Source organism: Lupinus angustifolius, chromosome LG08, assembly GCF_001865875.1.
Source record: "Lupinus angustifolius cultivar Tanjil chromosome LG08, LupAngTanjil_v1.0, whole genome shotgun sequence".
Classification (NCBI taxonomy): domain Eukaryota; kingdom Viridiplantae; phylum Streptophyta; class Magnoliopsida; order Fabales; family Fabaceae; genus Lupinus; species Lupinus angustifolius.
This window is the reverse complement of record NC_032016.1, coordinates 20459712-20487050: the sequence shown is the minus strand read 5'-3', so window position 1 is coordinate 20487050 and position 27339 is coordinate 20459712. Positions and strand designations below refer to the sequence as shown.

The 27339-nt window shown below is 28.9% G+C and overlaps 1 protein-coding gene across 1 annotated transcript; it reads right to left on the bottom strand.

Moving 5' to 3' along the window:
• LOC109355310 lies at positions 31 to 7624 on the bottom strand. Its single transcript, XM_019598394.1, has 9 exons — positions 7058 to 7624; positions 6528 to 6725; positions 4272 to 4456; positions 3264 to 3409; positions 2898 to 3153; positions 1504 to 1652; positions 1005 to 1254; positions 607 to 888; positions 31 to 510 (listed from the first exon to the last, which is right to left on the bottom strand). Exons 1-9 carry the CDS (start codon positions 7443 to 7445, stop codon positions 262 to 264), a joined length of 2103 nt encoding a protein of 700 aa, XP_019453939.1. The 5' UTR covers positions 7446 to 7624; the 3' UTR covers positions 31 to 261.

Genomic DNA, 27339 nt, shown 5'->3' with positions numbered 1-27339 from the left:
AGTAATTACTTGAAAGTTCATATGCTTGATTAGGTTGAAATTGGATGTCCTCATTCTCAAATTAACCATTGTTCTTACTCATAATTCAAATTTCACATGGATAAACATTGTATACAACATGATAACTGCTTCAATAGGTCGACCAAATATAGGTGTAATGTTGTTAATTTGATGCCCTATTCAGACACTATTTATTTGCATTCACAGTTTGTCTCTAAACTGTTCATGCTAGCTCTCAAAAATCCAAATAGAAAAAAAAAACTAAACATAATGCAGAACATCTTTAAGAACAAAAATCAAAACTAATGATAGAAGGTACATTGCATATGCAGGAAAAGATGTCCAGAGAGGGAAAGTGGAGCGAAAACTTGCAGAGACACCCATCACAGTACATACAATTGCCACAACCAATACATCAGCTGAGAATTCCCAAGTGATATTTCTCATATATATTAGACTGGAGATCACCACAAAACCAAGAATATTGTTCATGAAAACTGATCCATAAATCTGCATTGAACCCAATTTTCACATAGATATATTGTTACAAACTTAGAATAGATTATTAGTGAAGTGAAGGGAAATTTGTGAAGGAGTATAACAAACCTCATAAATTGTTTGAGAGGTATTGCCTCTCTTCTTATGGCTAGCTTCTCTTATTGCTGTTGTTGCTTCTCTAAAATTTGTAGCAATGGGGACAATAATAAATGAGATGAAAAACGATGAGATTCCTGCTTTTTCAGAGAAGTTTTGGACACTATGTACTAAGGGTTCTGCAAGAAGAGATAACATAGTAATTCCCAGTATCACATATCCTAAAGCGCCTAACCAAGCTTTTATTCCTTTGATTCGCTTATCTTCTACCACGGTTTCAACTTCTTCCCAGGCCTAACACAATCATTTTAGTGAGAGCATTTGTTAGTTAATATTGTTCAGTGTATAACCCTTAAAAATTGAAGCAACATTAAATTTGAGTTATTGGAATAAAGGAATAGAGCATATACTTGATTTTCATGATGCACGGGTAGTAAGTGAGGAGCATTAATGGAATTTCTGTTTGTCCAATTTGTAAACACTTCAACGAATTCATTCTCACTGATTTGATCATCCCTGTTAAGGTCAAGTTCATGAATGATTTTTGTAACTGCCTCCTCTGAATTTGCAACCTCACCAAGATTAATGTTCCTGACTAATATTTTTAACTCTGATTTAGAGACATGACCGTCACCATCGATATCAACTCGATGAAATAATCTGTTGCATCACAATCACAGGTGTTATGAAAAACATTACTATAAAATATTTTAAACTTTGTTGGGTTCTTATTAGAAAACCAAGTGGCGTCAACTATAAATTTTTCTATTGTTTAAAATATTTAATTACAATATTCAAGTCTGATACATAATGCAGAAGCCCTTGAACATCTAAAAAATTTAAGGTTACTATTTGCATGTAGATATGACAAACATTTCCCTTCAAGATTGTGATGTAAATATGACAAACCTTCTGATTGCAGCTTCATCAGGTGTGCCATCCTCTTTACAAAGATTTCCAACCATATCAATCTGAGCACGGTTTAACACTTCAGCTATAATATGTTCCTTTAATTTACGCTCTCTTCTTGTGTGTTCAATCCATGGCTTCACAAATGACTATAAAATATAGTAAGGGTGCACTTAATTAGCAAGGAAAATGGTAAAGATGCTCCCTCTATTCCTAATAAACATAAATGTGGGGCAAAAATTATAAACAAATATCAAGTCTCAAATACTAAAACCCCGCACTTTCTTAAATATCAGTTGATTATTGTACTAGGAAACGATCATTCATATAAAAATATATTATATCCATGTTACAAGGTCTTTCTTTATTTACAAGAGCAGCATAAAGTCATGAACCTATGAAGTGATGCAAACTACTTATACTACTAATGAATCATGCTTATTAATGATTCAAATTACATATCACTGTCACATAATGAAGGGCATGATATTGTAGTTTTAATAATCGTCACAACCACATCTCATTATAATCGTGGTGTGACACTAAATTCCAATAATGTGGCTACATCGAGCCACAACATAATTACATCAAACCACATTTAAGTCGCACATTGTACAGACAACATTAAATTTAAAATTACTTTTTTAAGCAATTTGTATCAAAACAGTTACAATGACCATAACCACAGTCATACTAGTTAAAAAAATAAGAAAGTCAGCTATTCTTTAATACTTGTGCTCTGGCTAATTAAAAGAGGGACAAAAGTGAACTTTCAAGTGTCTTTAAGTACTCTAATCATTTGTTTTGCTAATATCTTTAATATTTGTGTTATATCAAATATTTTGGCCGGTTAAAAAGCTACTAAAATGGGCTTCCAAATATTTTTTAGAATTCTAACCATTTGTCATTTACTATGTTTAACTCTAATAATTACAAATTAATTTAAAATTCATTTTTTTGTCTTCCCCACTTTCACAACACAGTAGGGTTCATCATTTTTAGTTGTACTTTCAAAAATTCTTAAAAATGTGTTATTACTAAATTCATTCATTTATATAAGTGATAATGTACATTTAATTGCCCTTTTGTTATAATATATGTAGTTAAATTTTTATATATATTATAAATTATGAATGTAAAAATTTCTTGTATCATGCTAACATCATCTACATTTGTTTACACTAAAAAATTCATTATTTATTATGTATATATTTAATTTTTTAATAATTGCTAGAATCTTATGATTAGTGGTATGATTACACATTTTATTTTATGTGTTTACATATCCATTTTGATCTTACATAAGATTTTGATTTTTTCAACTATACTATAGTAAGTAACTATAATTACACTCACAATTTAAAATTAATGTTGGAAGGTGAAGAGTTACTTACTTTATACAAGTTGTTCATTGATTCTTTTGCGATGTACTTCCTCTCCAAAGCACGCTTTGTTTGGTTAATATAATTTGTTAAGCCATCCACAAATTCTTCCCTAGATATTACTTGGTCGCCATTTCGGTCGAAAATTTTCAACACGCCTGCAATTTGTTCCTCTGTGATGTTTACCATATTTTCTTTGTTCCGAAGCAGCATCTCTTTAATGTCAGAAGCTAACAAGTCCTCCCCACGACTTATTTCTTGATATAGACTGCAAAATGAAGTATAAATGGTTATGTATGCAGTACTTGTTTAAAGAATATAATTAGGCAAATGGTTATTCAACCCTTTTGAGAAATGTTTCATGAAATCTCATCTCACCCATCTATTGCTGCAACATTAGCAGTTCCATCCTCAGCAAGGATCTTTTGAAGAGTTTGCTTGTTAACATGTTGGAATATCCTTAATATTAAATGATCATGTTTAATATACTCTAGTCTTGCCTTCTCTATATGAGGTTCAAATACCTGCAGATTTGATTGCAAGAAAAATCAAGTCAATTTGAAAACATTCAATGAAAATATTTAACATTCAAATAGGTTGACACATGAGTGTAAGCAACAATATTTATAACCATTACGCTGTAACATGGATAACTCACTACATTTAGTAATGTTGAGAAATTCAGAACCAATTTATCTCCTATTTGTGATGTAAAATAGGCACTTGTAGAAACGGCAAGTGAATAAAGAAAATAGAGAAAAGTAGAAGAATAACACCAAAAATTTTAATGTGAAAAACCCCCTCAATGTGAGAAGGAAACAACCACGGGACCTAATCCAAAAAATATCGCCACTATAAAAAGTAGGATTACAATGTTTGATTTTCTCTTACAAAGAGGATAACACTCAATCTCAACAAAATGATGGAAATACAAACTCTACTAGGAATACAAATCTCACACTATGTAGATGAACTCTCTCACTTTCTCTTTATGATGTTGTTTCTCACTTGCTTGTTATATCTCTTCCTCACGAGTCCCCTATATATAGTGAAGGGGAAGAAAGCTTCATCATAAAGACATAGTGAATGATTAATTGTTGTCATATTTTTCAAGACACTTTGAAAAGTGATATTCCAACTTTCTAAGTTGGACTTTATAATTCTCAAGAGTCAAAAAATAATTCAAGACTTGTTCATCTACTAAGATTCATTGGTCTTACTTCCACATCAAATAGGATGGTAGCAATATCATTTCTCTAAGTTTTCAAGTAACCAAATAAATTCCAAATTATATAGATCTCTTATAACAAATAAGATTGAGTGCAATTTACAAAGCGATTGGATTAACTCAATGGTGATGCTAATAGGAAATGTTGGATGAGAAACCTGATATATGAAGTAGGAGATGAGAAAAATGACAGCAATGGTAAGAGAAAGCATCAAGGCCAGAGCTCTAAGTGTAGAAGAGAGGTTGAATAAAGTGGGAATCTGCATTATAAGGAGTGGTATAATTGAGAGGACCATGATTCTTGACATATTCACTGTGTCTATATCCATGATCAGGCCAGAACCTACAAATCCATCAAATGGAGACAGAGAATGAAATGAAACGAGTTAGTGCATGTTTGGCATTGGGATTCAAAACTGAGTTAAAGGAGAAGTAAATACTGTGTAAAAATATGATAAATGAAAAACAATATAAGTTAACATTTATATCTTTTTTATATTTAAAATGATATTATATTTTTACTCTTAAAATATAAAGAAAAAAATTACTTCTCTCCATTATACTCTATGTTCAAAAGTCATCTACAACTTGGTTCAAGCTTCAAAGAAGAAGTTAAAAAATCACTTCTCCATCCACGAAAAGTTAGTTATGATTCTTAACTATTTTTCCCAAATTAATTACTTCCACATTCATACCACTGGTCAGTTCAGTACTATGTATTTAAAACCAGGTTTGGTTCGAATGGAATGTTATGTCTTATTGGGTTTCAAATTGCCTCCTAAATGAAAATAAAAATTAATATAATATTTTTATACTATTTAGTAAGATATGGTTAATTTAAAACATAAAAATAAAAAAATTTAGGAACAAAAAATCAAAGTTTATTTGGTTAACCTTTTTTTAAGGTAAGTTACGACAACATCCAAATATATTACCAAAATAAAAGGAATACAAAGAAATCCAAAAGCTTACACATTTTTGAATCTAGAGGTAGAAAATCCTAGTCTTTTTCTATTAAATTCACCCCGAATGAAGTTAAGAATAATGTCTCACCAACCATAACCTTGAGAAAATATACTAAAGGAGACCAACTTGGTAGCACAAGTGTTGCTTTAGGCCTTGTTTGAGAAACCTATTTTGAAGGGAAATGGAAGGAATGAGAGGGCTTAGGAGAGAATTTCCTTGTTTGGGAGTTTAATTAGAGAAGTGGGAAGGTTTTGGAGAATTTTTAAACTCCAAAGCCCTCATTATACCATTTTTTGGTGTTCCCCTTATTGGGTTTTTTATTATAAGAAAAACAATGTTAAATACATAATTATCCTTACAATACTTTATGATTACATTTATGTCATTTTGTTGTACATTATACAATATAACATATTATTGATTTTTTAAAGAGGGTAAAATAATATTTTTGAATTATATTAACCCTTCATCCACCTCCTATCTAAATTTCACACTTCAAAAAAAGAGAGGGATTTACTTGAATTTACCTTCCCTTCTCTTTCCATTCCCCCCCACCCCCCCTCCTTACCTCTCATTCCTCTCATTTCCTTTCCGTCCTAACTCCCAAACAAAACTTTAGGGTTAGTATGAGAGTTGAATTTTGGAGAGGAATGAGAGTAAAAAGAAGGCTTGGGGTCATGAAATACACTTGTAAGATGACTCGTAAATCTTTTTTCCCCTTCATTTTTCTCCAAAATCCAACTCTCATCAAACCCTTAATTTCCCCATTTGGTTAACCTCTCTTAGACCACTGACCGAGAAATTTTAGGGTTGTGAAGCGATATAATATAAATGTTTACTATAAAAATTTAATATATATATTTTTATAAAATATATTAATTACTAACGTCGGTTAACAATAATGCAACCCTTATTGTAATTTATTTATGTGGGCAAAAAATCTAAAATATATATAAGAAATAAACACTCATTGAAAGTTTATGGTGCAATTGTGTTCATTCTTCTCTCAAACAATATTCATTCTATCAAACAACTTTAAGAATAAAGTATCCAAACATGAGTCAGTTACTATAAACCCATTTTTAATCAAAATTAAGTTTACAAAACCAAGTACTCTATATAGCAAAGGGATTTTCAATCACACACTTACAATTTATTTGTAAATTGAGTTTTGGAGGAGAATGAAAAGAAAAAAAAACTTATATTTTATGACTCTTAAGTTTTTTTTTCTTCGTTTCCTTTCGAAACTTAATCACAAATAAAAATTATATTTGAGCAATTGTAAAGTTACGGAGATTTTGAAACATAAAAAACAAATCCTCATTCTTTTAATGTTTTGAATGGAAATGTTAGTTAACATAGAATAATAAAGCTATAAGTTGAATACCACCAAACATGTAACTTTAATTAGAAAACATTAGGGGTTTGAGTAACTATGGATAACATACCAGTCAGTGATTCTTTTATTGATAATTTTGGTCTTTTAGATCCACTAGGATTATGGTCATCATTCAAATTTTGACTTCCAATGATAACACAGGTTCCCCAAACTACTGTCAGAAGCAAAATGGAAGATCCAGCCAACAATCCAACGCCACTGGAAGCATACTCTTGTGCACTCTCTTTATCACTGTTGAGTCCAGTAACTAGCAACAAACAAGAACCATGTAAATGATACAAAGAAAAATGTATTTAGAGGCAAATTGGTACTCATACAAACACTAATAACACACTCATTGAAACACACTCATTGAAACACACTCTTATTGCGGTGCCTCTCATGCATCCTCATAAGTGCACTATTCCCCCCTCTCTTCAAAAAAAGTTTGCATATACTAAAAAGTAATCATACTTTAAAGAAAGCACTGGCACAATAAAAGAAAGTACACTCCTGGCATATCTCAAAAAATTAAAAAACTAGTAATAATTTATAAGCAAAGATTATTTCAAGAAAAAGGATAAAAAGAATGTGGAATACCAAGAAGAATTAGAGACTCAGGAAGGGCACCAAGGAGATCAAAGGCACTAGAACCAAAAATGCCAGGGCCAAGAATCTCAAAGATCTTTTCACCTCCAGCAGCCAAGTAAGATTCTCCATGGAATAACAAGTACTCATATACCAAAATCAGAAAAAGATGACCTAAAATGTTAGTGGAACATGGCAAGAAACCATACATTTGCTCGCAGTACTCCTCAGATGGCTCACTCCCTGTGAGATGCAGGAGAGAATATTCACTTTGAATATCATCCACTCCATCAGAAACTAACTCAGTAGTTCTTATACCAAGGGCACGCCCCTCAGCATGAACTGCAACTAGTACTATAAGAATGAAAGTGAAGTATGTTGTCTTTGAAATGTTTCTCATTTTGCTTTTGCTGAATACACAACAAGAGATAATGAGGTTATATAGACCTTGCAAATGTTGGGTATTACGTGTGAATTGAGTGACTATCCAAATTCATGTTCATACATGAAAAACCTTAGAAACCCAGAATAAGATGCACTGGCAGTGATATTCTAATCTTCAACCCTTATTTTTAGTCATTAATGATGCAAACGTTTGTTATTTCTTATTATGTATGGAGTACATGGTTTATAATATAATAGCAGAAGTATTTGTTATGCAAGGTAGAGGATCCCCACATAGCTGGATAGAGATCGAGAATCAGATTTTGATTTTTTTTGGCTATTTAATTCCTCATTACAATTTTTAATTTTTAACATGTCTTCTCCATTACATCTCAATACAGTTCATTTTCCTTGCAATATTATATATGGTCTCAAAGATTTATCTGAGTGGAAAAATAAATTGCACCATTTCATACAAATGATTGCGTCATTTTTACCGTTAAAATAATTTTAATGTGTGTATTATGTCGATCTAATAATATAAAATGATAAGAGACTCTTATTCTAGGAGGAGGGTAATCCCTGCCCTACTCATTTCACTCAATATCTCTGTCTATTTCAACTACTACAACCATATATTATAAAGAAAGAGATCACATGTATAAAACAGAATATCACGTTCTGTCTCAAAGTCAATCAGAATACTACTTTTTATTATTTTTTGTTTTTAATTTTTTTTATTTATTCACATGTCAATATATGATTGATTTATGATAGGAATTAGGACACCCAATGTTATAAAAATCAGTTCGTGTCGGCCGGTTCAACCAGCAAACTGGTGAACCGGTCTCAATACTGGTATGGTACAGTAATTATATCGGTCATGCAATCATACCGATTAAAACTGGCCAAAACCGGTTATACCGATCGATTTTCAATTGAATCGTACCGGACATACCGGCCAGTTTTTATTTAAAATTAATTTTTTAATGAAATTGAAAAAATATTGATTTTTTAACATTAATAATAATATATTATATTATTATATCTAATTTTGCTGGTATGCGGTTTAATTAATGACCATTGATTAAACTACTATATCACTATACCAGTACTCTATACTCTAACCAGTTTGATCACTTTGATGATCATTATGATAACACCGTTGATAACAGGTAATTATCTTCCATATTATAAACTTCCAACATATATAATGTTATTTGGATTTGATTTATTAGATTAATCAATTACTTAAAAATTTACGATGTCCTGATTCTATGACTTGTAACACTCCTTCTTCTTTAAACTTTTTAATCAATATATTTGCGTGCCTTTGCACCTTTGCTTAAATATAAAAAAATACAACTGAAATAATTAAGTTCCTTTTCAAGATAGAGAGATCTTTAAAGTTGTTATAATTTTCTTTTAAAAAAATCATGCATATAGTCGAGAATTGACATCTATATATTACTTATGATAATAAAAATTTGAGTCTATCAAAGTAATTTATTATATAGATAAAAGTTCTTAAAAACGATAAGATAGGGGAAATTGCATAAAAAACCCTAAACCTTATGTCCTTATCTCTTTCAAAAATAGAAATTTTAAACTATTTTTTATTTCAGGCAAAATGGTACTCATACAAACACTAATAACACACTAATTGAAACACACTCATTGAAACACACTCTTATTGCGGTGCCTCTCATGCATCCTCATAAGTGCACTATTCCCCCCTCTCTTCAAAAAAAGTTTGCATATACTAAAAAGTAATCATACTTTAAAGAAAGCACTGGCACAATAAAAGAAAGTACACTCCTGGCATATCTCAAAAAATTAAAAAACTAGTAATAATTTATAAGCAAAGATTATTTCAAGAAAAAGGATAAAAAGAATGTGGAATACCAAGAAGAATTAGAGACTCAGGAAGGGCACCAAGGAGATCAAAGGCACTAGAACCAAAAATGCCAGGGCCAAGAATCTCAAAGATCTTTTCACCTCCAGCAGCCAAGTAAGATTCTCCATGGAATAACAAGTACTCATATACCAAAATCAGAAAAAGATGACCTAAAATGTTAGTGGAACATGGCAAGAAACCATACATTTGCTCGCAGTACTCCTCAGATGGCTCACTCCCTGTGAGATGCAGGAGAGAATATTCACTTTGAATATCATCCACTCCATCAGAAACTAACTCAGTAGTTCTTATACCAAGGGCACGCCCCTCAGCATGAACTGCAACTAGTACTATAAGAATGAAAGTGAAGTATGTTGTCTTTGAAATGTTTCTCATTTTGCTTTTGCTGAATACACAACAAGAGATAATGAGGTTATATAGACCTTGCAAATGTTGGGTATTACGTGTGAATTGAGTGACTATCCAAATTCATGTTCATACATGAAAAACCTTAGAAACCCAGAATAAGATGCACTGGCAGTGATATTCTAATCTTCAACCCTTATTTTTAGTCATTAATGATGCAAACGTTTGTTATTTCTTATTATGTATGGAGTACATGGTTTATAATATAATAGCAGAAGTATTTGTTATGCAAGGTAGAGGATCCCCACATAGCTGGATAGAGATCGAGAATCAGATTTTGATTTTTTTTGGCTATTTAATTCCTCATTACAATTTTTAATTTTTAACATGTCTTCTCCATTACATCTCAATACAGTTCATTTTCCTTGCAATATTATATATGGTCTCAAAGATTTATCTGAGTGGAAAAATAAATTGCACCATTTCATACAAATGATTGCGTCATTTTTACCGTTAAAATAATTTTAATGTGTGTATTATGTCGATCTAATAATATAAAATGATAAGAGACTCTTATTCTAGGAGGAGGGTAATCCCTGCCCTACTCATTTCACTCAATATCTCTGTCTATTTCAACTACTACAACCATATATTATAAAGAAAGAGATCACATGTATAAAACAGAATATCACGTTCTGTCTCAAAGTCAATCAGAATACTACTTTTTATTATTTTTTGTTTTTAATTTTTTTTATTTATTCACATGTCAATATATGATTGATTTATGATAGGAATTAGGACACCCAATGTTATAAAAATCAGTTCGTGTCGGCCGGTTCAACCAGCAAACTGGTGAACCGGTCTCAATACTGGTATGGTACAGTAATTATATCGGTCATGCAATCATACCGATTAAAACTGGCCAAAACCGGTTATACCGATCGATTTTCAATTGAATCGTACCGGACATACCGGCCAGTTTTTATTTAAAATTAATTTTTTAATGAAATTGAAAAAATATTGATTTTTTAACATTAATAATAATATATTATATTATTATATCTAATTTTGCTGGTATGCGGTTTAATTAATGACCATTGATTAAACTACTATATCACTATACCAGTACTCTATACTCTAACCAGTTTGATCACTTTGATGATCATTATGATAACACCGTTGATAACAGGTAATTATCTTCCATATTATAAACTTCCAACATATATAATGTTATTTGGATTTGATTTATTAGATTAATCAATTACTTAAAAATTTACGATGTCCTGATTCTATGACTTGTAACACTCCTTCTTCTTTAAACTTTTTAATCAATATATTTGCGTGCCTTTGCACCTTTGCTTAAATATAAAAAAATACAACTGAAATAATTAAGTTCCTTTTCAAGATAGAGAGATCTTTAAAGTTGTTATAATTTTCTTTTAAAAAAATCATGCATATAGTCGAGAATTGACATCTATATATTACTTATGATAATAAAAATTTGAGTCTATCAAAGTAATTTATTATATAGATAAAAGTTCTTAAAAACGATAAGATAGGGGAAATTGCATAAAAAACCCTAAACCTTATGTCCTTATCTCTTTCAAAAATAGAAATTTTAAACTATTTTTTATTTCTAATTATTTCTTAAACTTTAAATATTGGTGAAATTAGTCTATATTTAACAATAATGTTAAATTATTAGCGGTGAAAGTATTCTACCTATGCATTTCGTTTTAAGCTCCATTGTTAGATATTTATTATTTTATTTTTTATATACAAATTACTGTATCAATTATTTTTAACCCTAAAATTTACTCATTTTCTTCTTTTTTTTTTGCATTTTGATGGCGGTTTTATCCAAATATCAACACTTACTAACCTGTATTGTTATTGTTTGTAAGTTTAATTGTTGTGATTTTCTTGTTGGTTTATTAGTAATTTAATAATATAGTTATACATGGATCAATTTCATAAACTATTAAAATTTAAGGGGTAATTAAGAAGAATTTATTGTGATTACTTATAAAAGACATAAAATTTATAGGGTTTTATGCACTTTTCCTATCAGATAATAACTACTCTAATAATAACAAACAATATAAACATAAATTATAGATAAATTCAAATAAAATAAAACTAATTTAATTCTAAATGAGAAGATATTTGATCAAATCAAATGTCCTTTAACATGGCTCTCAAGTCAATGCTAGCTTATTGTAAATAATTCCTTTAAAAATGAAAATAATTAAATGATTATATGATTAGTTTCATAAAAATTATTAGAAATATGTTGTAAATTGCTAAGTTTGCATATATAATCACAATTGAAATTATTGTCGATGAAAAAAGAAGTAACTACTAATATAATTCTCATGTAGACAAAGGCACAACTAAAATGACCATTTGTAGAAAAGAAATCATTGGTATAACAAATTTTAGCAGATTTGACTAATATAATTTTATGGTCTATATAATGGTTGAATCATATTGATATGGTGACCGGTTCCACCTGCCATTATGATACAACTTTCATATTTATGCACACAAAGAAACTAAGACAAAAGAACAATAAAAAAATTAACTAAGTCTCTTTTATATATTTTTTTGTAATTGACACCAAAAAAACTTACTGCGAGAAAGAAACGATATTAGTAATAGTAGACAAAATTCATTTAATAATTTTTATTCAAATCGAAGGAAACAAATAATTGATTACCAGTACAAGGAAAGTCAAGAATGCTGAAAAAATAGGTGTGAATGCAATATAAAAATATGGAATGGTTGTTGGGTTGTTGCTGCTCTAAGGTAGACAGCACAATTTCATCGTATTCTGACAGTTTTTGATTTCTACATTTATAAAATAGTAACAGTCAATCTCAAAACAAACATGTGAATGATGTTGATAGCTTGGAGTCGAAACCTTTGAGTATGACAATTATGAGCGTTCACTAGCACGTCTTCTCAGGAGGAATAAAACAATTTCAGATGATTAACACGTCTTAGGAAACAAATAAATACAATTAAAAAGTCAAAGCTATTAATTATTCTCTGGTTGCCCCACCTGCTTCGAGTTAATCTCAATCTGAATTCATTATAACGGCTGGTGTATGAAAATTATGTCCATCCTACCATTTTATCGGTTCAATTGGTAAAATCTTACATTTACATTTTTCTCTTATATTTTATTAAAATAAATATTTGATTTTAAATTTCCCCAGAGTTTTTCTTCCCTATTTTTTCTCATCAATCCAAACATAACATAGTGTAAGTTGATGAACATGTATTAAGTTGCTAACAGAAAGACAACATCCTATTGATTTTCATGGTATTAGATATATGATACATCACCTTTTTAATATCTTAGAAGAAATTGCACCATACTTTATATTAGGGGCGACCAGGACTCAACCTTATATGCTCATTAAGTTTGGTCCAATTATGATCTGACCTAAAAATAGTTGGATTTCATCGGATTTAGGGACAAGTTTGAGTTCAAAATCTAGACTAGATCAATATTTGGCGCCTCGTAAAGGATAACATTATCCATTCTAACCTGTCACATGGTCACTAATTCACCATGTTTATATGTGTGTTTAATCATTGTGGCATAATGATATTTTTTGGTTGAAGATATTATTGTTTTTCTAAATTTTTTATCGTATTACATGATTAGCAATATATATGCATACAGTGGTGGATCTTGACCGAAACCTTAGGAGAGGCAATAATATTTAATTAAAATTAACTAAATAATAAAAATATAAATAAACATACATTATGGATTAGAGGTAAAATTTTCAACTAGAATCTTCATAAAAACGTCAAGTCATTTGGGTGTAGGTAAAGGGAGTATATCTGCTCCAAAAAATGTGTCAGTCTATATGTCACATTTTAAAATTTAAAATTTTAATAATTAAGTATTTTTATGACAAAATATAATTAGTAACACATAAAACAACACATTTTATAAAACATCACATTTTATAAGATAATATTATATATATATATATATATATATATATATATATATATATTTTGTAGGACAAAAGGATAAAAAAAATATTAATTTTTTTTCAAAAACCAGGGGGCAGTTGCCCTCACCTGTCCCTTCCATCCTCCGCCATTGTATGCATATATATCATTTTATATGTGAAATTACATATTCATAATAAGTAACATTGAGAAGACTTAAAAACATAAATTATATTTAATGAGGTCTAGGGTCGGATTTGATTTCAATGACTGGTTTGGTCTGCATTCAAGATTGAATTAGCTTTAGGTTTTAAAAAAATAATCCGACCAACATTTATGATCGAATAAGGGACAAACCTTACTCATTCTAATCTGATCCATGTTCATCCCTATCTTATTTCCAAGTATCTTATAATCATATGTTGTTTTACTCTCTAGAAATTAATGGAGTTATGATATTAATTATTTAGTGTTAGATGTTTGTTCACCATGTCATTAGGCTTAAAAGGAAATGTTGTAATGTCCTAGATATTTAGACATATGCAATGTTTTGATCTGTATAATTTTACTTAAATGGTAATTATGTGTGGATGAAAAAACATGTCATAAAGTTGTTGTTTAACTTTATTAACTTTTATATATTTTTTATGACCTTCTTATTTTTTGATTCCCTTATTATTGTTTACTTTCTTGATTCCCTTATTAGTGTTATTTTTTATTCCCATATTATACTCTAATTATGTGTCTTATTTTTCTTTTTATAATATGTTTTAAAATAAAATTTCTTGAAAAAAATGGAAATAAGATACATGTCAAATACTGAATGGATTTAAGGAAATAAGTTATCTAAATGAAATATTTTATTCTCTTTGTTTAAACAGAGACATATTCATCTCCACATTAATTTAGACTTGTATTGTATAGATATAATATCAATAAGCACTTTGAAGTATCCATATACTCCATGTATGAAATACAATGGTAAAAAGTATGTAAAACCAATACTTCCTATTTCCTAGATTGCAATTTTGGCAGGTAGCTGTAAAAAAATGTACAATCTTGTGTCTCCATATTCTTTGATTAATTGAGTTTGTAGTTTTTGAGGTAACGTGTAGTTTATTAATCTAGTCAATAAATTGGTATATTCTTTCAATTGAATTGTACTTATAGTATTGTTTGAAAGTTAACTTTTAGAAAATTAACTAATAAGTTACCATGCATTCGCATGAGACAATATTTTTTTATCATACGGTTAAGAATGTATATGTTAATTGTGTATTCGCATAGTTAAAAACACATGTTACCTATGTATCTATATGGTAAAAAACACACATGTTATTCATGCATTCACATGGTTAAGAATATACATGTTACCCGTGCATTCCATGATTAAGAATGCACATGTTATCCTACATTAACATGGTTTAAAACACTCAGGTTACTCGTGCATTCACATGGTTTAGAGTGCACATGTTACATGTGCAATCGTATGAGCCAAGTAGATTTTGATGCATGTTTAGAAACACGTAAGTATTAGTATTATATATATATATATATATATATATAAGTAATATTGTTTAATAATTTGATAAAATAAATGTATAAAAACACAAGCATTATGAACTATTTTCATTGTATGTGTTTTGTGTTGTAATCATTCAATCTCCAGTTGACATATATCTATTTGTATTAGCAAGCACAATTATAAAATTTACAAGTTCAATATTATTGATTTAGTTCACATTATCAATTTAATATATAATTAATTGATAACTAAAAACTAATTATTACTTGTGTGAACATTTGATATCTCTTGATCAATTTAGCTAGGTTACGTTTTTATCTTAAACTTTTCAATTAAGTTGATGTCTTTTTTAGTGGTTCATGTCAATGCAAATTTTGGGGAAGCAATTTGACATAGAAATTACCCTATAATGTAAATAATCGTGTTAAGTTATTTCTATGCTATTATGAATTAACTTGTAAATTTTCTAAATCCGATTCGTGCGGATTCTTCCCCCAACTAACGAAGAGATCTTGGCGGAATTGCCACATATGAAATTGGGCACAATCTAGCAAAGAAATAGCCCGCCCATTTTGAATGGTGGGTATATTGTGACAAATCAATGTGTAGTTACATAAAAAGAAAAAAAATTAAGATAAAATGATTATTATGAGTGATAAATAGAATGCTTATTATGAGTGATAAATAAAATGATTATACATTATAAGCAATAAATAGAATGACTATACATTAGGAGTAATAAAGTGAAGGGAAAAGAGATAAAACAAATAGAGTGTTAAATCTATTAACAATATAATAAAAAAACTCTTTCATGCCACATGTCACATCTTCCTCACATGTTTTCCCGCTACATGTCACGTTCTCCTCACATTTTCCCATCTTAAAATGTAAAACTTCTTCATGTCACATGTCACATCCTCCTCACATGTTTTCCCTTCGTACCACATGTCATATTCTCCTCACATTTTCCCATCTTAAAATGTTCTAAATTATTAAAAAATTAAAAAAAAACTTATTCATGTCACATGTTATTACTATGTATCTTCTCACACTATCCTTACTTTTTATATGTTAATAATTCACATGTTTTCCCTTTATGCCAGATGTCACATTCTCCTCACATTTTTCCATCTTAAAATGTTATAAGTTATTAAAAAATAAAAAAAATAAAAACTCATTCATGTCACATGTTATTATTATGTATTTTCTCACATTATCCTTACTTTTTATATATTTTATATGTTAATAATTTAATATTAATTAGCGATTGGTCTATGTTGCTACCCCACCAAAATTGAGTGTTTATCGTACCTATGTTTTGTTATCTTAAAATGTAATAGACATTGAGCATTAAATGATATTCAAATCATTTTTCACATCCAAACTATTTCTTTACACTAACCTATGTATATTATTTAACGTTTACTATAATCTAAGAATAATTGCATTGTTACACTTCATCAAAGTTTTGTAACACTTTTCCAATTGAATTTTAATATTTCAGATTCTTTGAATTTTAATTTTTCTCTATTATAATTGAAAAATCAAATTCCAAATTGAAGTTTTTCATAACTTTTAAATATATTTTTAATGAAAAAACTCATTTAGTATAATGATTTGATTTTCATTTTTCATTAAAAAATCCTATTTAATATTGAAAAAATCATTTCATTTTCTATAAATTTTAAAATATTTATTTTAATAAAAATAATATGGTATCATGTTTCAGACTTTTACTTTGATTTAACTATGCGAACACATGAGTAACATGTGTTTTTTAGTAATGCGAGTGTACAAGTAACATGTGTGTTTTTAGTTTTTAGTCATGTGAATACACGGGTCACATGTGTGTTCTTAACAATGCGAATGCACAAGTAACATATGTTTCTTAACCATATAAATGTACATGTAATATGTGTTATTAATCTTGCAGCAAAGAAGTATTGCCACGTGCATCGCTGATGCACGGGTATCTTGCTAGTTATACATTATGAGTAAGGGTGGCAGTATGGGACAGCCCAGCCCGGCCTGGCCCGTCAGAATATGGGCTGGCCCGGCCCTTATTGTTAAAAGGGCTCAAAACGCCAGCCCGCCCCATACATGTTATTACTATGTATCTTCTCACACTATCCTTACTTTTTATATGTTAATAATTCACATGTTTTCACTTCATGTCATATGTCACATTCTCCTCACATTTTTCCATCTTAAAATGTTCTAAGTTATTAAAAAATTAAAAAAAAAAACTCATTCATGTCACATGTTATTATTATGTATCTTCTCACATTATCCTTACTTTTTATATATTTTATATGTTAATAATTTAATATTAATTAGCGATTGGTCTATGTTGCTACCCCACCAAAATTGAATGTTTATCGTACCTATGTTTTGTTATGTTAAAATGTAATAGACATTGAGCATTAAATGATATTCAAATCATTTTTCATATCCAAACTATTTCTTTACACTAACATATGTATATTATTTAACGTTTACTATAATCTAAGAATAATTGCATTGTTACACCTCATCAAAATTTTGTAACACTTTTCCAATTGAATTTTAATATTTCAGATTCTTTGAATTTTAATTTTTCTCTATTATAATTGAAAAATCAAATTCCAAATTGAAGTTTTATATAACTTTTAAATATATTTTTAAAAAAAAACTCATTTAGTATAATGATTTGATTTCCATTTTTTCATTAAAAAATCCTATTTAATGTTGAAAAAATCATTTCATTTTCTATAAATTTTAAAATATTTATTTTAATAAAAATAATATGGTATCATGTTTCAGACTTTTACTTTGATTTAACTATGCGAACACATGAGTAACATGTGTTTTTTTAGTAATGCGAGTGTACAAGTAACATGTGTGTTTTTAGTTTTTAGTCATGTGAATGCACGGGTCACATGTGTGTTCTTAACAACCCGAATGCACAAGTAACATATGTTTCTTAACCATATAAATGTACAGGTAATATGTGTTATTAATCTTGCAGCAAAGAAGTATTGCCCCGTGCATCGCTGATGCACGGGTATCTTGCTAGTTATACATTATGAGTAAGGGTGGCAATATGGGACAGCCCGACCCGACCTGGCCCGTCAGAATATGGGCTGGCTCGGCCCGGCCCGGCCCTTATTGTTATAAGGGCTCAAAATGCCAGCCCGCCCCATATTTGGTAGGGTTGGCAGGCCGGCGGGCTGGCCCGTTTTGTTTTTTTTTTTCAAAACACACATACAAAAATAAATAATTCAAACAATTCATAAATGTCTTTTACAACAAAAAATCACAAACAAAAGACACAATCTCATAATAACATATTGCATTAGTACAAAACTTGTAAATTCTAAACAATAAACTATTATAGTCTTAAACTTTTAGACTCACAATTTACAATAGAGCTTATAACTCCTAAATTTTAAAAAGTGTATAAGAATCAGAACTATTATATTATAAATCAATCACAATAAAATATATATATTACTCAAATTAATTTGAATTTGACTACATTAAAAATATAAATTGAAACTCAGTCGAATTCAATTAATTTTTCAAAAGAAATCAAAATCAGTAGTTCTATTTGAGTTTCCAATTTTCCATTTCAATTAATTAAATGTTTAAATTTGATTCAAACACCCCTAATTGTCAATGAAAATTCACATTTATCTCATAACAAGTACAATAATTTAATAAGAATGAATATAATAGATAACTACATAATGAGATATTAAATATAACAAGTACAATAATTGGATAAGAGTGAAGATAATAGATAACTACATAATGAGATATTAAATGTTCATTTTACAAAGAGAAAAAAGAATTATATGCTTAAGCATCCAAACATAAGTTAAAATTGTAAAAGTTTAATCTTAATTGCAATGAGCAACATGATATACAAATGAACTTTAATCTTAATGTTGGCCCGCCGGGCCAGCCCGACCCGACCCTCCATGGCCCGTCTAAAAAATGGGCTTCCAAAACGGGTTGAATACGGGCTTTTAGGCTAAAACTCTCAGTCCGGCCCGCTAAAAATACATATCCAAACGGGCTGGCCCATCAGGCCAAGCCCATTTTGCCATCCCTAATTATGAGTAATAAATAGAATGATTATTTCTTCTGAATTGAAAGTTAAAAATAAAGTCTCCAATCTCAAATTGCAACATAGGATCCATTTTCTAGACTTTTTTCCAAATGCAATGTTCCCTCGAACCTTAATTTTTTATGAGTATAACAGTTCATTCATTACACAATATTATCAATTTAGTTACGTTACATTTTTATCTTCTTAAACTTTTCAATTAAGTTTATGTCTTTTTTGGTGGCCCAAGTCAATGCAAATTTTGCAGAAGCAATTTGACATAGAAATTAACAAAAATCATGATGCCATTTTTTTAATAAATATATGACATATCTAATGGTTAATGAACAAAGGCAAAAGAATATGATTAGCTTACCATCTATGAACAATCACACATCCCTTTTCAGGACAATGAAGAAACTTCAGATTCTTGACACTTGGATTATTGTAAGATATTTAATCAAATATCACAATTTAGGCAAAAACTTATATCCTTACCTTATTTCAAAAGAGGATATACTTCAGATGTTTCTGAAACATGAACAAACAATCAATGAAAATAGTAATTCTTTTGAATAAAAAAATATATAAACAAAATAAGAGATGTACATTGAGAGAAAACCAACTTGTAGAGATGCTTCAAAGGAGAATCAAACTGCTAATGAAGAGAGAATAATATAAGGGCGAGATAAGATGAGGAGATAAATAGATTAATAATAACAACAAACAAATATAATATCATAAGTGAATGGATATATATAAATGGAGATCGAATACAATACAATTTAAAGAACATATCTACAAAATTAGAACAAATAACAATAAATCAATGAATATGTACTTTAAAAGAGATTGTTGGAAGAGAAAGACAATAACGAAGGCGCACCAAGATAATGAAATGGAAAATTAAATGAAAAAATATATAAACAAAATAAGAGATCTATAAAATAAGAACAAATAACAATAAATCAATGAATATGTAGACAATAACGAAGACGCACCAAGATAATGAAATGGAAAAATGAAATAAAAAAAATGAAATGTAAGTGAAGAGAAGAATAGAGATAACACGTCCTGATGTTTGAAAGAAAATGTGAAAGATTAATATAGTATACAATATAATATGTTAAGATATGAATTTTTTGGAGGAAAAATAATAAAGGAGAGCATGACATGTATCCAATAATGATATGGAAGGGAGCATGACACGTGTCTAATAATGATATGGGAGAACATTTTTTTCTTAAATAGTTAATAGATCAATTTAGTAATTCATTGGTCAAAATTACCTTTTAAAAGTTATCAAATTATATTAATTAGCCACAGTAGATTACATGCTAATAATTACTATTAACTAAACAAATACATTATTATCATAAATAATTAATAATAATTTAACCAAATTAATAATAAATGAAATATTCATTACGCTAGATATTGTAATAATAAATAATGATTATTCAACAGTGCAATTTTCAACGACACTGTTAAAAATGAGGAGAAAGAATGTTGATAAGATGTTGAAGATGACATAGTAACACCGCTTTCTTAATTATGCATTGTTTTTCTTTATTTGGTTCATTCTAATGTGTTTTGCCTCTTTCAATAAAAAATGAACAATTATTTTGGATGTTAATTTCAATTTTTTGTTATTTATTTGAATTATTATTTTCTTTAATATTTTTCAAGTTCCATATTAATAAACACAATAAATAAATTAACAAAACTCATTAATATCTTTGAATGTATTAATTGAGTGATATTAATTGGTAGTTACACTTTAGAAACTCAAATTATTAGACATGATTTCCTTTGAATGTATTTTGCTCTATTATCTAAAAACTAAATAATTGTCATCCACAATTATTTTTGTTATTTGATTTTTTATTATGTTTTTTGATTGAATTTCTCTTTAATAGGATGTGATAATGAAAATATTAAAGAAATTCATTTGATTATGATAATTAATTGATTTGATTTATATTTTGATTAAATTATTTATGATTCGCTAATTTTAAGCAATACTGATAATTATACTGATAATTTATATTTATGATTCGCTAATTTTAAGTAATATTGATAATTTATATTTATATGTAATTTGTCATGATTCATTGAACTTCATGACAAATGTGATTAATTGAGCATATTACATGATTAATTTAACATTGGAAATTTAATGCACATTTATAATTATACTGATAAAGAAATACTTAAATAATAATGTCATAAAGAAACATAAAAGTTCAACATTTTCAGTGAGTTACAAAAATGATATTATACACATTTAATCAATTGTTAGTTACATTTTAAAAGTCAAAATTATTAGACATGATTGTCTTTAAATATCTTTTATTTCGTTATCTAAAAGTTAAATAATAATTCTCAAAATTAGTTTTGTGATTTGATTTTTCACTGTGTTTTTGGATTATTTTCTATTTAATCTTTAATAGGATGTGACAATCAAAATATTAAAGCAATTTGATTTGATTGTGATGATTAATTTGTTTGATTTATATTTTGATTAAATTATTTATAATTCTTTAATTTTAAGCAATGTTTATTATTAATATAAATTTTCCGAATCGTAAATAATAAATTTTCGGAATATTAATATTTAATTCAATTTGTTGTTTGAATTTATGGATCGGTTACAAAAATGAAATATAAATTTGAAGTATTATAATTAATGAGTTTATGGAATATTAATTGAGTAATATCTACTCATTAATGTTTTACATCATTTGTGATATTTTATTTAGATTTGGATTCATTAATCTATAATTTATTCTGATTTATTGAATTGCATAACGTGCATGATTAATTGAGCATATTACACAATTATTTAACATTAGAAACTTAATGCACGATTATAAATATATGGATAAATAAATAATTATATTTTTAATGTCATAAATAAATATAAAAACTCAAATTTTATGGATCAATTACAAAAATGACATTATACACAAGTAATCAATTAAGTTAAACGATCAAATATAATAAGATAATGATACACCAAATTAATTCTATAATGTATGCGATTTATTTAAAAATAAAATGAATATGATTACCTATAGCAATATTAAAATAATAATAGTAAGAATCATAACATATTGTTTGTAGTTATTTTAAAGTCAAATAATAATATTTATTTTTATACTGATCTTATTTTAGAATCAAATAATAATGAAATTATAAATTTATTGATGATTTTTTTATTAATAAAATAATACTAACTATATCATGTTATGTATGTGTAAAAAACAATGTTGGGAAAGTCGATCAAGATGTTAAACCAGAAAAGATCTCGTAGTTTATCCGATTTAAACAATTAAACCATAAGGTCTGACCGTATGATTTTATATATAATTAATAATTTTTAATATTACGAATGCACTAGTAACGTATAAGTTTTTAACTATGCGAATGCACGAGCAACATACATATTCTTAATCATAAATGCACATGTAATATGTGTTCTTAATCATGCGGCAAAAATATACCGTCCCGTGCAAATGTACGGGTAACTTGTTAGTTTTAAAGATAAAATTGTCTTATCACAAGGATATAAATGTTATTATATATCATTTTTTTTTGTTTGTTTTTGACATTACTATTATAAGGAACATTGCTTACCAATTAGACTAAGTGATAGGAATAATTTAAATGTTTTAAATTCTAATAGAAAGTGATAGATGAGAAACCAGACAAGTGAAAGTTGAAATAAGAGACCTGTCAGCATTGATAATAGCAATCACCAAGGTTACAGAAGGCGATATGGATGAAAACTGGAGTAAAGTGAAAATCTGTATTATGATGAGTGGTATTACTGAGAAAACCATGTATCTTGTCTTCTTCACCCAGTGTGGCAGTGTGTAATTCCAAAGTAACGCCAAAACATATAATTAAACACATAAAGAAGGGACAGTAAATGAAAGGAATCAATGTTACAAGTCAAACAACTAGAAATGAGTTATCTAAGTAAGAATTTGAAACATCAAAAAACAATCATCAAATGTGAAGTATCTTGTAATAATGTTTAGAATGAAGGGATCAGTATAGTTTTAGTTAGAAACGATCAATTGGATAATGCACATTTCAGATACTATAAAACATGTTTTACTTATAAAACAAGAGAGAAGAGAGAAAGAGAGAGAGAGAGAATGATTTTTATTAATTTTATGTTGTTTAATTTACAAAGTTAAAGGACTAATTTGATATAAATAAGAGAAGTAGATGGTCAACATGAACAAAACAAACGAACAAGTCAGAGGACCAAAAAAAACTAATTTCGCCTAAAAACAGTTATGGGGCTTTGAATTACACAGATAGATAGTGCATACCAAATTACCAAGAATGATTATAGGATCCGGAAGGGCATCAAGAATATAAAGGACTCTAGCACCAAAAATGCCATGGCCAAATAATTTGAGAACAATTATGATTATCTCAATAACAAGTACTCTCATATAGCAAAATTAAGAAGAGATGACCCAAAATGTTATTGCAACATGGCAAGAAGCCATACATTTGTTCACAATAATACTTCATGATGGCTCACTCCCTTTGAGATAACGGTAAGAATTTTGGGTTTGAATATCATCTACTCCATCAAAAACCAACTCATCAGCACTGTTATTAAAGGCATGACCTTCAGCATGAAGTACTAGGACACTAAAATAATTAAAGTGAAGCCTGTTGTTTCTGAAATGCTTCTCATTTTGCAGGTGCTGAATTAAACAAGAGAAAAATGAGATTGGAGAAAAGATTCAAAACTAATAAGGGTGAAGTACATCATTACTTTCAGCCTTCATGTTGAATTTATACATATAGCCAATATCCATGCATATCCATGATATAGATGAAAATCCATGACAATTAAGATGCACTGAACGTGCATAATAAGGTAACCTACTACTTGATTTATTAATTAGTATTAAAATTATGCTTATTTTGAATGGAGCATGGTGGTTTATGATTGCATGCAATACTGTAATTGGGAACTATACTAGGGCAAACCATGAATTCAAACAAATTGCATTAAAAATAAGAATATTGCAATAATTTGTGGATCTTATCTCAGCAAGCCGCCACCCCTAATGTATAAATTATAAAACACTCGTGCACTAGCAAAGTAAATAAAGTTTGTGTTAAAAGTGGTATATTTAATATTCTCAAATTTCAAAAGTATAATTTTTAATCAAGATTTATTTATTTTTGTCTACAATAAAGGTATCAGCATAAAAGACAATCATGCCTATATGAAAACATATATGGTATAAGGATGCTAACTCTCTTAAAATTAGTCAACAATAGGCGGGATCACAAGCCTCTGCTATAAGACTGACACATTATCTAAACAACGCATTTGACATGCCACCTGAACATCACAAACCTCTACTATAGAGTTGAATACACTGTCTCGATCTGTACTACCTTCTGTCATGCCATGCGACTAGGACATGCCTAATATATGACTATAACAGTTAGAATAAGCGATAGGACAACCACTCTAGGTAAATCACTGTGTCAACCTGAGTACGTGCATGTTAGGGCTGCCCGACACGAATAAAATAACTCCCTCTTGTTTGAAGCTGATTGATAAGATAGGACGACGTATTGATCCAATAGCATATATGAGAGAATATTTCATGTTTTTCTCTTCTATAAATAGAGGAGACCTCTTATAAGGAAATTAGCACTTAATATTATTTCTTATACTTTTGCATCTTATTCCCTCCACACACATTCATGTATTGACTTAGGCATCATAGTATATTTTCACGTACCCACCCAAACAACATTCAATCAACACCTTGCCCGAGTTTTAGCACAATCTCCATACCAAAGAACATATACAAGTCTATAAAAGTGACTAGGATTCAATTGTAAGATGCATTATTATGAAGGATGTTCTATTATTTATGCATCTATATATCTTTCAACCCATCAAAATTACTCATCCAATTATTATTTCATGTAGTATATTTTATGTTCATCTATAATTTATATTTCGACTATGGTATCTATCTTTTCTAAAACCAATAGTTATGCAAATGCGTTCCTTGTTTTCATGGTTATGGATCCATTTCTTCCCCCTTCCTTTGGCATGCATATGCATCAATGTCAATTATGTGTAATAGGGTTGCTTTCAGCTTTCTTATGTACTAGTACACCCTTCTTATGCTGGTTATCAGGAGTTTCAAGTTTCTCCTGAAATGGCCTATAATTGAAGCATCTTCTAGTAAATTTTCATGTGTAAAGACTTTAGAGTCATAAGTAAACAACATATCTTGAACCAAAATTTTAAAATAATGATTCAATAGGTTTGTTATGTACAATTATAAACTATTTCACTCCTAGGAATGACAAAAATATCTGACTCGTGGGTACCGTCAAAATACCCTAATAGGTATCCGCAAAAATAACTAATGGGTGAGAATATGTATCATAATATTCACTCTGCTAGTACTTACGTATATATTTTAATTAAATATTTTTATATTATATTTAGTCTATTTTATTATAAATTTTAGTTATTTGACTATAATCATAATATTATCATATACATATCATATTACTATGTAATAATTATTTCTACATATTGATTATTGCAAAATATATAAAAATATAATTAAAATTTAAAATTCTTTGGATACTCATGAATAGCTGCTACCTACACGAGTAATTGTAAATAGTATGGGTACATGCATGCACTACCCATGTCTGCTTGGTCATGTTGTCATCCCTAAATCACTTCTCTTCTATATCTAACGTTAGATTTCACACTTGAATAAACCCAACATTCTTCCTTTATAATCAATTTATTGGTGACGGGAAATATAATTGGTTGCGTAGCATCTGTATTGTTGTCAAGCAATGTTGTGAAACCCGAGCCGAACGTCAAACTGGGAGAGGTCACATATTAGGTTTAAGCAGTTTAAACAGTTAAACCGTCCGGTCTAACCGGATAATATTCCATATATAATTAATATTTTTTATCTATAAATATATAGTTATATATAAATGCAAAACATTATATAATCAATATTTATGCATAATTATATTGAAATAATAACATCTTCATCTTTTTTGGATTGTAGTAAAACAAAATATTAGAGCAGTGTTCCATTTTTATTTTATTTTTAAGTAAATCGTCCAGTTTACTTTTCGGGTTAATTCGGTTTACCTGAGATTAACACAGTCGGATTAGAATTTCTCCGGTTCAAAGCGGTTCAACTCTCATTCGGTTAAGATTGCAAACTAGAACCGTTTTTAAGTCCGGTCAACGGTCAGACTGATCGGACTGTCAGTCCGGTCCAGTTCTCACAACACTACTTTCAAGTAAGTTCCATAGATCAATAAGCTTAACCTCAAAATCTCCTTAATTGTTGTACAGTTCTCTCAAAAAGCATGCATGTCATTCTCTAGCATGGTTTATGAATTTGACCATTATAAGTTGTCATTGTCTTTCAATGTTTGAGCAAACATGTTGGCACTTGCCACCTAGTATGGTCATACAGATGCTAAGCATACATATCACTCTATAACTCTCATGCTTTCTATGCTTGAACAGCGTTTAGTGCTTCTCTCCTCTTAACTATTCCTTGTCCAGGAGAAGATTCCTCAGCTTAGTGCTTTTCATAGTGAAAGTTCCCTTCACAAAGCCACAGGTTCTAAACCCCATTAATCATTATGCATCAGCTTCTATGCAATTCCATAACTCCTATTCTAAACGCTCTGGTTTGGCTTCTTCACTATCCTATTTGCTCAAATTCCCAAAGTAACAACGCCTACTACAATAAACAAACCTTGGACATCTCTGTGAGAATACTTGAACAAGCATATAAGCGTTCCATATTAGTACACCCAATCAAATAATTATGATGCATTAAGATAAATTTGAAAAAGATAATAAAAACCTAAATTTATAATGATATTGAAGCATTTAATTGAGACGCTTAATACGTATTTAACCTGTATAGATTTTGTTCTCTTTTCAACATCACATTACTAAATAATAATTACGATCACTTTGGGAAATAAAAGAGGTG

What these genes read in the sequence shown, in the direction of transcription:
- LOC109355310 (XM_019598394.1), bottom strand. Translation starts at nt 7,445, where the DNA reads ATGAGAAACATTTCAAAGACAACATACTTCACTTTCATTCTTATAGTA. An exon ending in TCTCCTACTTCATATATCAG is followed by an intron (nt 3,410 to 4,271) that starts GTTTCTCATCCA and finishes TCAAATCTGCAG; the next exon opens with GTATTTGAACCTCATATAGA. An exon ending in AATGTTGCAGCAATAGATGG is followed by an intron (nt 3,154 to 3,263) that starts GTGAGATGAGAT and finishes TTCATTTTGCAG; the next exon opens with TCTATATCAAGAAATAAGTC.